Source organism: Humulus lupulus, chromosome 4 (assembly GCF_963169125.1).
Source record: "Humulus lupulus chromosome 4, drHumLupu1.1, whole genome shotgun sequence".
Taxonomy (NCBI): domain Eukaryota; kingdom Viridiplantae; phylum Streptophyta; class Magnoliopsida; order Rosales; family Cannabaceae; genus Humulus; species Humulus lupulus.
This window is the reverse complement of record NC_084796.1, coordinates 13,463,245-13,478,413: the sequence shown is the minus strand read 5'-3', so window position 1 is coordinate 13,478,413 and position 15,169 is coordinate 13,463,245. Positions and strand designations below refer to the sequence as shown.

The 15,169-nt window shown below is 32.9% G+C and overlaps 2 protein-coding genes across 2 annotated transcripts; one reads left to right on the top strand and one right to left on the bottom strand.

The window, feature by feature from the left end:
• Nucleotides 1-230: 230 nt before the first annotated feature.
• Nucleotides 231-870, top strand: LOC133829996 (uncharacterized). The gene has a single exon (XM_062259870.1). The coding sequence runs from the start codon at nucleotides 267-269 to the stop codon at nucleotides 840-842; it is 576 nt and encodes a 191-aa protein (XP_062115854.1). The 5' UTR covers nucleotides 231-266; the 3' UTR covers nucleotides 843-870.
• A 926-nt stretch (nucleotides 871-1,796) lies between these two features.
• LOC133829995 (uncharacterized) lies at nucleotides 1,797-9,226 on the bottom strand. Its single transcript, XM_062259869.1, has 3 exons — nucleotides 8,954-9,226; nucleotides 8,640-8,850; nucleotides 1,797-6,802 (listed from the first exon to the last, which is right to left on the bottom strand). The coding sequence occupies exons 1-3, from the start codon at nucleotides 9,116-9,118 to the stop codon at nucleotides 2,040-2,042; spliced, it is 5,139 nt and encodes a 1,712-aa protein (XP_062115853.1). The 5' UTR covers nucleotides 9,119-9,226; the 3' UTR covers nucleotides 1,797-2,039.
• Between the last annotated feature and the right edge of the window lie 5,943 nt (nucleotides 9,227-15,169).

Sequence of the window (15,169 nt, the reverse complement as noted above, 5' to 3'; positions counted from 1 at the left end):
TACAGATAGAAAATACAATAACAAAAACAAAACAGAAACTAAAAAACTTTGAAATTTCAGGGGAATTCTTTGTCATAGAACCCCTGAAACTTCAATAACAGTTTACATCAAAACGACCTGATCCTAACTGTCGTTCAATTCTCATCCTTCAAATACTCACCCTTTTCAGACTCTCAATTCTGAATATTTAACCTTCTCTTCCTCCTCCTCCTTCTTCAACTTCCTTTTTCGCCACCATTATTGGTCAAAACTTGTATATCTCAATAATGGGGTGCCAAAACTCGAAGTTGAATGCAGACGTATTGGCCATACCTCCAAAACTACGTCCCATTTTATGGCGAAAATTTGAGGAGTTACGGAGTCGACGTAGAAACGGCGTCGTTGGTGGTACTACAATCTCCAAGAAAGAGCTTTTGAAAGATAATAAAGTCTACTTGTTACCTTCGTCCATTGATGAAAATGAGAGCAGAAAATCAATATCGATGGATGATAGTGTATCTTCTTCTGGGTCACGACCAAAACCAGAGAAGAACGTGTCTAAGGAGGAGAAAACAAAGCCAGAAACCATGGAGGAAACTGATGATAAAACAATTAAGGAGGATGATAATGAAGAGTGGAATATTGAAAAAGATAGCAGAGTGGCAAAGGCTGATGAGGCTGTAGAGAAAATGGCGGTGGTAGAGGAAGGAGGAGAGGAGGAGGAGGAGGAAGAAGAAGAAGAGGAGAGAGGAAATCTATGTCCAGGATCACCAAGCTTCAGAGTGTATTTCATCGAAGCATCATTGGGTGAGAAGGACAATGGTAAGTGTAAATATGTATATATAGTATTTGACAATATATAACACCATGCATGCATTGTTATTAAGCACTTTATACGTACGTGTACAGTTTGATGATATATATCATTATGCATATGTGCATGTATGCAGTTAAAAACGACAGTAAGGATGAGAATCACATGCAACAGAAATTGTGTAGAGCCAAGAGCGTTGACAGCATTGTATTGTTGGAGACTCATGAGGAGGTATATATATATATATATGTGTGTGTGTGTGTGTGTGTATGTATGTTTTTATTAGACAATGAGAGATTATATTATTGAGAGATTATTACCCTTTTGGTATTTCAGGATCAAGAAACCAATATCATAAAGAAGAGACTGAAAAACAGAACGAGAATAACTAGGGCCATATGCAGAGGACCTGTTGCGGTAAAGCATCTATTGAGCGTCTCATCGTGTTATCACCCAAGTAACGACAGGGCCTCGCTTCTTACCAAAAAATCAGCCACTTGATTGGATAAAATTTATCCTATTGCACTCAAATATAGGTTTTTCTGGTTTTTTGTTTTTGGGGTATTTTTGTTTTCTGGTTTTCTTTTCATATTTCTACTTTTGTCTTGGTCATGTACCCGGGTGTACTCTTGAGTCGTGTTCTTATTTTGTCTATATTAAGTAGAAAAAGAAAAGATATCAGATTCAAAAGATTGTATTGTTTGTACATGTAATTGGCACTGACTATTATCTTCATTCTATTGATTCTATATTTACAGCACGTTGTTTCATATATAACAGCTTACTATTTTAGTCATACCGAATTCTAAAACAAAGGAATTTTGGCAAATCAACAATGCAATGAGGGTCAAAGAAATTCTGTTTTCTTTTTTCTTAAAATGCAAAACATTTCTCTCGTTTTTCTAACCTGATTGCAGCGCAAAAATTAAAATATATATATATGTTATTAGTTATAATCAAATTAGATATTGTCTGTACCTAAGAGAAGTCACAAAGACAAATATTTGAGAATAAAATCACAGATGTAGCAACAGATTCATATATAAATACCACTTCAAATTCCACAAACCGCTACAAACTGTAAATATACTGAGAAAATTAAAGTTCAAGACCCATAAACTATTAAAGAGTTCAACTACAGAACATTAAGTTCCACATACAAACACATTCTTAAAGTAAATGAAAACAAAACATAACAGACCAACATATATTACCTGTACCAATACAAACGGGTTACCAGGCATACCTAGACAGAAGGGAAGGCAGAAGAAGTAAACTTCTCGTCCTCCAAGAAAATCTGCAAATTCTTTGACTTCATTAAGAAAGCCACTGCTTCTTCATTGAAATCCAGAAGAAATGCCAACTTGAGCAGCTCAGACAGTGTATCTATATGGTCACCATTCTCCCACAACACACCCTCAGATATTACTTGAGAGAAATATGTAGCACGCTCAATGAGATTTCCAGGCCCTTTAGACTTGTCAATCTTTTGAGTGAAGATCTCGGAGCTATCTTTGTCCCATCTGACCATTCGACTGGCTCTCACATTCAAAGTTTTACCAGAAGACAGTGACAGATTATAGCTTACATCAATTGGTTCAACTGTCTCAAGAACAGTAGCGTTGAGAAGACCTTCCACAGCTTTATGTCTTTCTTTTGCATCCATTTTGAGGGAAGGATGAGCTAGAAACCCAAGTATAAGCTTTACCAAACCTTTACCAATCAAAGCATCCCTTGGAATCACTTGCTCATTTTCAGCGACTTGCGCTATGGAAACCTCTTCTTTCTTGACAGATTCAGAGATAGTGCGCACACCGATTTTTTGGAAAACTTCAAGCAACTTAGTCCGAGGAAGAATAGGCATGCTTGGCTGAGGATACCAAACGAAAATGGGTTGACCAGAGCATTGTTCAAAAAGATCCTTCAGCTGAAGATCATCAGCTACAAAAACATCATGCTTGGATACCAACACAATGCCATTGGAACCTGAGTTTGCCGGTACTTTCTCCAGCTCATCAAGAAGAGATTTTTCTTCTTTTGAAGAGGAGTGTCTAATAATGTAACTCCAAAATTTGCAGCACTCATCATGTGACAATGCGTGTCCCGAGTTCTCCCAAACCTTCCAAAGCTTGCAGTAGTCCTCAATACTAGGACTGCTTTTTACTTGAAAAGCACTAGAGAAGAAGAAAAGATTGTGATCATAGTATTTGTCCAGGATGGTCAGCTGCAAACTGAATAGCTCACTCTTATCAGAAATTACGCAATCTTCTGGACTAACCCAAACCCCTTTATGACTACCATTTGGGATCCATATCTTTTTCTCCTCACTTTTAGGCTCCCACTTGAATTTACTCAAGTAATCATACATCCTTACGATTCTTGAAAACTCAGTATGAAAATCAAGTAGGCTGCCAAGTAATTGACAACCTTTCTCAACATCAACGATCACTCCAATTGCCTTGAGCTCTTCTTTATATGAAGCAATCTCAGAGCCATAAAACTTCTCATCAATAAACGGGCCATCCGAACGGTTTAAACTTTCACCCCATTTTGAATCAAACAACAAGCACTTGCTAGGAGGCCTGTAACCATCATTAGTCTTCAACCAATCTCGAGAAAGTTCTTTTGAGAAATTCTCAGGAAAGATGTAATCTTTTTTCTGCATCAAAATACGAATGCACTTCAGCAATGAAAGTGCATTTGAAGGAGTGATGAGGTTGGTATCAAAAAAGTGAAGACCATCAGCTACGAACTTGACCCCATCCTTAAAATCCATGACTACTCCCATACTCTTCAGCTCTTTCTTATATTCATGGATGCCCTTGCCATAACCATTATCACTATCATCAATGAGAGGGAGGCGAGAAATTGGAAAGATGGACTCCCATTCAGAACCAAACAGAATGCAATCGTTTGGAGACCTATAATAGTCACAATGGCATGTCCTCAACCACTTGACATCACGGATACAAGCTTTAAGTTCTGCAGAAAACTTATGAGTAGTTCCTTGTATCTGTCTATAGCATGAGAGAAAGTACAAGACACTCTCTTTGGTTATGGATCTATTTGAAGCTCGCTCTTTGAAAAAACGAGCAAATACTTTCGTGGCTCCTTCAAAGTCCACCACCACTCCCATTTGCTTTAACTCATCTTTGTAATTGTAGAGGCCCTTCTCATAGAAATTTGGCTCCATCACTGGTATACCGTCGAAGACCTGAAGAAGGCAACCCCATTCGGGGTCATATAGGATGCATTCACCAGGGGACTTGTAACCAGCTTTTGTCTTCAAACATTTTGCATCTTGTAGTGCTCTAACAATTTTTTGCTTTGAATTTGAGCGCCACATGCATTGCAGTATCAAAAGTAGAGAATCAGATGAAAGATAACTCAAGTGTGAAGATGACCTGAGGTGGTCAACAACAAGCTGGTGACTTCCACTGAAAGCAACTACCACTCCCAGCAATCCAAGTTCTGTTTTGAAAGTGCAGATTTCTTCACCATAATAATCTTTATCAATAAACGGAATGTCACTGATTTTCGAAGCAGTTTTCCAGTCATTATCAAACAGAACAGATTCAGCTGGAGACCTGTCACCACAAGATGTCCGCAACCATTTCTTTTCCTTGATGCTGTTGATAAATTCCACAGGAGAGAGACATTTGGACCTCAAAAATTTGATGAATTTCATAATCGAAATCACATTGCTTTTAGTCAACGTGCCGAAATCTGCCAGAGACATGAGGTGTTCGCCAATGAAATGGCAAGCTTCTTCATACTCAGACATGACCCCAACTATTTTCAGCGCCTCCTTGTATTCCTTTATTTTGTCACCGTAATAGTTTAGATCAACCAAAGGAATATCAACAAGCACTGATTCATTCTGCATAATACTTCCCCACGAGCTTGATGAGCTGCTAAGAAAGAAAGATTGAGAAGGTGGCCTACACCCAGGAGATCCATTCAGGGTGATTCTCAGCCAGCTTCCTTCCATTATGCTCGACAAGAACTTGTTGGGGATGTTGGTCCGTTTACTTTTCAAGTAATCTATCCAATCCAAAAGAAGGAATGCGTTTTGCTTTGTAAGTGTTCCAGACACAGCAGGGATCCGTGCATTGGGTGGAGGTATACGAGGAACATCACTGGCACTAGCATGATCTTTCAAGAATTTAACAAGTACATTTTCTGGTGTATTCAGTTTACCGTGACGACTAGGACTCAAATAGTCATTACTTAACTCAACATAGTCTTCTCTTCTCCACAAGCTTGAAACAAACAACCCTGCCCATTTGCTTCCATTGGCAGGGACAAGAATTCCATTTCTTTGAGTAGCAACGTGGCCATCGCTACCAACAACTGGCATTCTGCTACACAAATCATTAACTTGCTGCTTCGAGAGATAATTCTTTGACATTGAGTGGTACAAAAAGTGGGCATAGGATATAACAAGTTTCCGCTCTTTAAAATGGGAGTTACATAGGTGAACGGCGTACTTGTTAACGTCAACTACACCAACCTTCACATTGCCTTGAAGCCATTTTATTAATGTCCCTTCCTTGGAGCTTGACCGTATAGCATCTTGTGTGATTTTTGGAACGAAAAAGCAATTGCTAACAGACCCAAACTCCTTGTTCCACTCAATCAACCAAGAGTCTTGAGTCGGATGTTGTGATAGGTAAACCAAACTCTTACCATTTTGCCTTGCTGATGCAGCTTCAGTTATGCTGAACATATAGAGATTCCCATATTGATTCTCATATTTTATGAGTGGTATATTCTTGATCCTTGTGCAGTGGAATTTGGAACTCCAATTATCAGCAATAAACAAAAGAAGCTCCAAATAGACTGGGTCGGAGACTTTATCTACGAGATTAGACCCCTCTACGCACTTCGCATACCATTCACTATCTACTGGTTGAACTTCCAAAAAACAAAGTATGTCATCGAATTCTTCCCGGTCAAATGAAGAACTCAATATAAATTTTCCATGGGAAGAGAGCTTGTGCAAGCTCACCCCTTGTTGTCGTGCCTTGTCCAAAATACTCCAGAAAGCAGGCATAAGCCTTCCAACATCGCGGGGCTTGTGGAAAAACTTCTGATTCACCAGCCTTTCACTTGGGACAATCTCCTCTTCAAGTAGCTTTGCCTTAATAGCATCCCTAACGACATTTAGCTCTGGAAAGTTAGAATCCTTAACAGGTAAGAACCTGAACTTATCAGGCAAATTCCAAACTGGTGCATCTTCACTAGTTTTCACCATAGATTTAAATGCGTCTATAAATGCAATAGGCACACATTCAAGAATGCCTTTGTTCCACTTGCTGTCTAAGAGAATAGTCTCCCTTGAGGATGATAGGAGAAAATCAGCCTGAATAATGAATGGAAAATTAGTTACCATCTCTGTAGGAAGAAAGGAGTAGACACCAGGTGAGTGTGTTCCCCTTCGAAGCAGTTCACCAAATGGAAATGCAAGAGTGATAGACCACTCCTCCATTTCTGCCCTCTTTTCAACTTTATACTTGGGTTGAATAGAAAATTTCTGTTTCCACATATAGAACATGCATTCTTTTTCACTTCCATTCTCTTCTGCAGATAGATGGAGGGTGAATGATTCAGCATCAATGTTTTTCCTCTGCTTAAAATCAGTCTCTTTAGAAATTGCAATTGCATTTACACTATTGAGTCTGGGGTCCTCATTATCTTCCCTGACAGATAATTTCTTGATTTTGGAGAGGAACAACAAAACTTGGGGATGCATACTAGATAGTTGTTGCTTCACTGGTTTGACTTTGTCAGGCTTCAATGGCAGGATGAGAATTGTGGTAGGAAGAGCAGAACCAGAACCATATATCTGCTTGAGTTCAGAGAGAGTGGGCTTCTCATCAACCCATTCAGGAACTATGTAGCCAAGACTGCAGTGTTGGCAAGGCTCTTCATTGAAGCGAATCTGGTATCCATTGCTGAATATGTACGGTCTTGTAGTGATTAAGAAAACACTCTTGAATCCGATACCTGACAAAAGACCACAATGTTATTAAACATTAGCTCCAGCAACAAAATGTTTTCCTTTACTCTTCACTTCATTACAAAGTTCATACACTTGTCATCGAAATTTTCATTGATTTAAAACCATGTTAGGCTTAGATTAGATCAAACATAACTCACCAGAAAAAAAAAAAACAAAAAAACCAGAAAATGATATTGAAGCAAGAATAACATTAAAGGGAACACATTATGAAAAAAATTTATCACAACCAATAATTACTTTTGAAAATCGTTTCTTAGTAAACATTCATGCATACTTCCCAATTCTTGGTAATTTTATATATGGTGTTAGTGATTAACTAAGCAAGATCTTTGGCTTTTGAAGCATTTGGCCAACGCATAATTGCATATAAGAAAAGTAGACTTTTTTTTTTAGCTTAATATAATATAAATAAAAATAATTATGAAAGAATTATGACTTCATCACTGATCACACGGGAATTTGCAGAGTTTTCTTTTATGGAGTCAGCATAATTTTGCTTTCTTCCTCGTCTGCATTGAGTTTTCTAAATATGTATTGTAATCTTATCCTTTTGAATGCCATATAACTAAACTAATACTAGATTACAAAAACAAATTAAACAAAGGAAACGACATCTTTTCAGACAAACGACAAGTTTTATAGAAAACGACATCTTTCAGAGGAGGCAACACTTTTTTTTCAGCAAGAAAACGACACTTTAAAAACATCATTAATTTAATACGACAATTTTAGGAAGAAAAAATATAAAATTAATATCACCTTTTTTTTAAAACACAAAACTAAAGCATAAATACGTTTGAATGAATTTTCACATATATGTAGACATAAGTATATAATGTGAATGAATATTTATATTTTTAGTATTACAAATCAAGTTAAATCAACAATACATCATACTTACATGTATAATATACATAATGATCATACTAATAAAAATATATGTATAATTGTTACAATTAACAACCCAACATGCAAAACATAAAGCAAGATATATTACCCAAACACAAATACTGGACATTTATATGATGAAATAATATCTTTTCTATATAATAATTGGGTTGATAATGTTAACTTTAATAAAATATTCTAATATTTAATAGAATATTCTTATATATAATTATATTTAACTATAATTTATAAATACTTATATTTAAATAAAATAAATAATTAAAAAAAATAAAATATTTTTAAGATATTTTATAATGATAATTATTTAAAAATAATAAAATTATATGTTTTATAACTTAAATAAAATTCAATTAAACTTAAACTCAAATATTAAAATAATATTATATTAAACATATAATATAATTTATTGTGAATTAATAACAAATTAATTTTTAAAAAAAACTAATCAGAAATTTAAATTTAAAATCCACATAATATTTAATATTACATTAAATATATAATATATAATTTTTTATTATTATTCCTAAATTTAAAAATTAAAACAAACATAAACTTAAACAAAAATAAATAAATTATTTAATTAAAATAAAATATTTATTTAAAATTTATATTACATTAATCTAAATTTAATAAAAATAATTAATAAATCCTATAAATAAAACAAAGTGCACATTGCATATATTATAATGCATCATATACTTGTAATGATACGTGCACCCACCCAAATATTATACACATATATACCGTAACAACTTATCATGTACTTGTAATGAGATATGTGAACCCAAATATTATACACATATACACAGTAACAACATTTTAAAACAGAGGTTACACTTTTAATAAATAGTATGTAGTGTTTGAGTGATTATTTTAAGTGCATATATCATTATACATGGTTGGTATAGGTACCTTTTTCGCCAATGTAGCCACGCTTTCTATTGCCTTTCTTGGTTGAACGACCCACACTGCAAATGGAGTCAATGTTTTTACTAGAAAAACCTCTCTCGTTGTTGCATATGAGCAGCGTCGCCGGAGCTCCGGTGGCCGTGATGTCCTTGGACGTAATTATGAACTCTAACGAAGGATCCACTCCCTCCATGTACTCATTATCTTCCGCATTCTACAAATTAGTACATCCACAACAGTTCATTTTCCCGAGAAAATGAATCGATCGATCCTATATGATCGACAGGAAAACTCTAAAGTATATATAGTTCAGTTACCTGAATGAGCTCCATGAGGAAATGGACGTCTTTGGCGTAAAGTTCGGCAGAGAGGTTCTTCACCGCTTGATGAAGATCCTCAGTGAGAGGATTAGGCTCGCCTCCAATGGAGAATTTGGTCCTTCTGATCTCCTCGATGTGCTCTTTCGCCTTCTCCATCGCCATGTTCAGTAATACGATCAAAAATCAGAACCTTTAGTGAGAAAACGAGAAAACAGAGAGACTACTCTTAAGACTGAGTTGTTGACTGACTTACTGTCTTCTTTTTCCCTATATATACTGTAAGAAGAAATGAAATAGTATTTTTTATAAAAATAAAAATAAAATTAATAATAACTACTTGTATGAGAAGTTTCAAAAAGTAATTAATATATTTATTGTTTAATTGGAAAAATAAAAAAACCTTGGGACGAAGGAAACTAAAAAAGAAGACCTTTTTATATATTGGGTTTGGAAGATGTGAAGAGACTTTTTTTTTTATCAGTCTTTTCCTTACTTTTCGAATTTTAAAGGACAGTGCTTCTCGTCCCGAAGCAACAAGGCATTTTGTTTTATTGTTATTAGAGGATTTGTTCTATCATTTAAAATACATTATTAAAACTCATATTTTTTTATTTTAATCTAAATTTTACATTATATCATACATTAACTTTTCTATATATTTTTCTACATCATTTAAATATTATATCTTTAAACATATTATACTAATTAAAGTAAAATAAAATAATTGAAAAATAAAAAAAATATTAAATATTAAATAGAGAGAGAAAGTTTATAAAGAAAAATAATAATATTAAAATATTATATAAATGATATGTAAATATTATGTAAATATAGATATAATTTAATTGGAGTTTGTGCATAGTTATTATGAATATATGTATAAAGGAGCTGATGTAAGATGTTTATATGAGTTTTAGCTAAATATTATAGAGAAAGTGTATTACAAAATATATCACCAAAATATATATTTTTATAATTTACTTTAAATTTTTACATTATACTATATATTTGCTTCGCTATTTTTTATCTACATCATTTATATATTATATTTTTTTAAATATTTTATTTATTTTAAGAAATAAAATAATTAAATATAATAGTATCATACTTATATATACACAAAAATTTATAAAAAAATAATAAAATATTTATAGCTTGATGAACAGTGTTTCATTATATATAGAGAAATATTATTTATTTAAATAAAAAAATATAACTTTACATCATCTATTGGAAGACTACTTAACTATTTTTTCTCTGTATTATAAAGAATAATACATTTTAGCTCATCCATTAAGAGTACTTTCAGAAGTGTTGCATGCATAATATTACTTCTATCTTATGTCTCTCTATATTTTTCAAAGTCACTCAATTACTCAAAATAAACATCTCCTAATCAATTTTAAACTTGTTAGATTTGGTTTGAGTTGTATTTTTTCCCGAAATGTAGTGTATAGTTTGAGATTTTTAATTGAAATTTTGAATTGTTATGCTTAAAGTGGACCCATATATCATTAATATGCCTATTATTGCATGGATTAGAAAAGTACGCGCTAATGATTCAAAAACTACCTAAACAACCCTTATCATAATTCCCTCTCTCTTTAACTCAAATCAATCCAGTAGCAAAGTGCAACTCTTTAATAAATTTTGATATTTTTGCTACTAATTACCTATTTAATTAATAATTAATTGGCTGATTTTAGAATGATTTAGTTGTATTAAAAAAATCACACATATATATGCTAATGCCAAGACAATAAAAGTAAAGTTTGTGTATCTATATTGTGTTATCATTCTTTTTTTAGGATGATTGCTATGGAAGCTCCCTTGGATTATAATCTCTAATTAGTGGACATATAGATTTAATAAAAAAAATATAATATTTTTAAATTATTAAATATTTGAGTCATTTTTTAAATAAATTAGTTTTGATTTATAAAAGAAAATCATTATTTTTTTCTAAATATTCTCTTCTATATATATTTTAAAAAGTGTCGTTTAATATTGGCTTCTTTTTTATAAAATAAAACTTTATGGAGGTAAGGAAAAGGAAAGAGAGAGGAAAGAGAGAGAGAGTTATTACGGAATTGATGGATTGTACTATTGAAAATTTTCCACACGATTTGAAGACTCAACAATTACTTATCTACCGAGTGGGTGAGTGAGAAAGTGCGAAACCCTTGGGATTCCTCGATCAAATGAGTGGCCCTAATTTATTTTTGCTTTTACTTTTAAATTTAATAAAGTTATATAGTAAAATTCTTTGGGAAATTTTATGATACATAATAATAAAATTTTTTAATATACCAACATAAATTATCATCCAAAATATATGACAATTTCAATTTTTTTTAGATAAAAATACTCTTAACATTCAAACACCCATTTTTTTTTTCTCAATTCAAACTCTCTCTCATTCTAATATTGTAGATCTTGAAAAAATATCAAAATTTAAAAAAAATCATCTAAAACAAATATTTGAGTGAAAAAATATGAACTTCAAAAGTTTTCGTTAAATTTCAGTACAGAGCATCGATTTTGCATCAAAATTGCATCGAAAAAGCATCGCCTTGGCAAAAAAAAATCAAGTTTTCATGATTTCATCGCAACAGCATCGAAATACCATCGATTTTGCATTGAAACAGCATCGATTTTGCATCGAAAAAAATATCGTTTTGGCCAAAAGAACAAGTTTTTATGATTATATCGAAAAAACATCGAAATACCATTAATTTTGCATCAAAAAAACATCGTTTTGGCCAAAAATTAAGTTTTCATGATTGCATCGTAACAGCATCGATGCACCATCGATTTTGCATCGAAATTGCATCGAAAAAGCATTAATTTTGCCAAAAATAAGTTTCATGATTACATCGCAAGATCATCGAAATTATATCGATTTTGCATCAAAAAGACATCGTTTTGATGCAATTTAGATGCTTTTTTATGGTGTTTCAATGCAATTTCGATGCGAAATCGATGATGTTTCGATGCTCTTGTGATGCAATCATAAAGCTTGTTTTTTTGGCCAAAACGATGACTTTTCGATACAAAATCGATGGTGTTTCGATGCCAAATCGATGGTATTTCGATGCAAAATTGATAGTGCATCGATAATGTTTCGATGCAATCATGAAAACTTGATTTTTTTTGTAAAATACGATGCAATTTCGATGCTCTGCACTGAAATTTGACGAAAACTTTGGAGGTTCATATTTTTCACTCAAATGTCGGTTTCAGATTTTTTTTTTAATTTTGGTATTTTTTCGAGATCTACAGGATTAGAATGTTAGAGAGAGTGAGAAAGTGAGAGAATAAGAGATGTTAGAGAGATAAAGTTTGGATTGAGAGAGAAAATGAGTATTTGAATGTTAGGGGTATTTTTGTTAAAAAATTGAAATTGTCATATATTTGGGACAGTAACTTATATTGACATATTAAAAAATTTCATTAATTTATTATGTATATAACATGAAATTTCCCAATTATTTTTAGTCCATAAATAGTTTTTTACCTAATTTATTTTTTATTTTTTTTATGATACTATAATTATTTAGAATATCTTGTAAATTTTGGAAAAATTATAAATAATTTACCATATCAAAAAATAAAGTTTGAACATTTTATTGCACACGTGACTATGTTTTAATATGCATAAAAAATAACTTGTTTAAATATTATTTTCAGCACGGTAAATTATTCAAAATTTTCTGAGAATTTGCACGATGGCCAACAACACAAATAAGTGCATCAGTGAGCCCCTTTTTGGGTTTTTGGGATACACCATAAAAGTCCCCAATTATATGATATCGATACATTTATTTTATCTTTATTATCAACTTAAAATATATATACATAACACAAATTAATAAAGAGTTTATGTCTTTTTAGACCTTGTGCTTTGTCTCATTACCTGTTTGGACCCTGTGTTTTGACGAATTACTTTTTGGACCTTATATTTTCTAAAATAGTTCAAATATACCCCTAAACCCGATTTCGATCAAAGTTTTTTTTAACTAAAATCACAAATAATTCATCAAACTAACAACTCAAAACAAAAATACAGTCATTCTGCATAATAACTATGTTGTTATATTCAATTTTTTGTTAATCAAAATCGGATTTAGGGGCCTATTTGAACCATTTTACAAAACACGGGGTCCAAAAATTAATTTATCAAAATATAAGGTCCAAACAGGTAATGAAGCAAAACACGGGATCTAAAAATGTATAAACCCATTAATAAATAAACACCGCCACACATGTAGTGTTTGTGTGACATTTAATGTTTGACTGGAAAAAAATGAGAATTAATGGTTAGTACTTACAAAATGCCACAAATTGGTAAGGGATGATACTTTTGTTTTCTCGTAAAAAAAATTATATTTAGGTGTATAAAATTTGAAAGGTTTAATATTTTAACTACAAATTTCTCATTTAAATAATACAATTTTAGTATTCTCTATATTTATAGAGTACACTTATATTGAAAATAAATAAAATTATTAAAAGGGTAAATATCATTTTAGCCCTTGTATTGTGCAAAAGTTACCGATTGCACCGTCTGTTTTGTTAAATGACAATTTGGATCGTGCGTTTTGCAAAATGGAACAAAATAGTACTCTGAATCCCATTTTGATCAAACTTATTTTGAATTTGACCAAAATACCCTTAGATTTTTTAATTAATGAATTAATTGATATAAATTAAATATTTATTACATTCAAAGTTAATAAAAAAACTAATATAAATTTTAAAAAATAATAAAACAAATGATATTTTAATTAATTAAAGCTTTGAAATAACTATAATAAATCAAAATCAATATTATCCCAAAAAAGACTTGAGCACTAAATTTATTCTGAAATCTTAAAACATTAATCAAATTAATAAATTCAAAATGTTATACTTAAATATATATATATATATATATAACAAATCAAAATTAAATATTTCTTTCTTTCCTTTTCTTCTCATCTACACTAACCCAGCTGGCCCTAGGAAGTGCACTGTAGCAGATCCTCCACTGAAACAGTCGGCAACTATTCCACAGGGTTGAAGATAGGGTGACACTCACTCTCTTCCACCACACAACTCTTCCTTTGGTTGACAATGGAGCTGGTATCGAACAAAGATATGGGTGTTTGAGTGGACTGGCTTAAAGGGAGTGTAATGCCCCGGATTCCCTAATGTGGTTTAACGGCTGGATTTGTAGGCCGGGAGGGCCATAATTGTTTAATTGTGCCATTTAATGTGTTTATGTATGTTTATGGGAATTATATTATAATATAATGTTAATTGTATGCATGTCGGTGATATATGTTGAGACCACATTATGATGTGGGTTTGTTCGAGCTATTCGACATGAGACGATCGTAGATTATTGATTAGCGGTGTAGTCACAACAGGTTTAAGTGTCGGGACTTGGGTTGAGTCTCGGGGTGATTTTGAGGGTTAGAGCGTTACCGGGAGACAAAGGGTAACGGGATCTGAATTATTGGTGTTTATGATTTTTTAGAATAGCGGGAATTTGAGTGCGTTAATTATGATTAACGAGATAGGAGGGAAGTACCAAAAATGCCCTTGGGAGCCTTTGGAAAGTATTAATTGACCTAGGGGTAAAATGGACATTTCAACCCTAGGATAGATATATCACTTGTTGGCTGAAGAAAGTAGTGAAAACAGAGTATACTTTAGAGTTCTCCCGTACCTTCTTCTCCTCACTGTTCTTTGTGGTTTTTGAACCAATCTTGAGGATTCAAGCTTAGGAAGCAAGCCTTGGGAGTTTAGGAGTGTGTTCCACCATTGAAGGCCATCATAAGCCAAGCTTTGGGTAAGTTTCTAACCATGGTTTTCTTTGGTTTGCTCTGTTTTGGTTTTACTTTACAGCTGAGATTACTAGGATGAATTCATGGGTTTTGTTGGGAGTTTTGGCTAGGGTTCCCATGCTTGTGATGTTTGGGATGTGTTGGGATGATTTTTGGGTTTATTTGGCATCAAGAATAGGGTTTGGAAGATTGGAGATCGAGTTAGAAACGAAGGAGATGAAGAAGGTCGGTTCAGGGGTGTTTTGGGCTGGAGGTAGCGCCACAGCGCCCACCCTAGGGCGCTATAGCGCTCCTCAGGAGGCTTTTTGGCTTTTGGGAGGTTCTGAGTAGAGCGCTGTGGCGCTAGGGGTTGAGCGTTGTAGCGCTACCCTGTTCCTTCCAA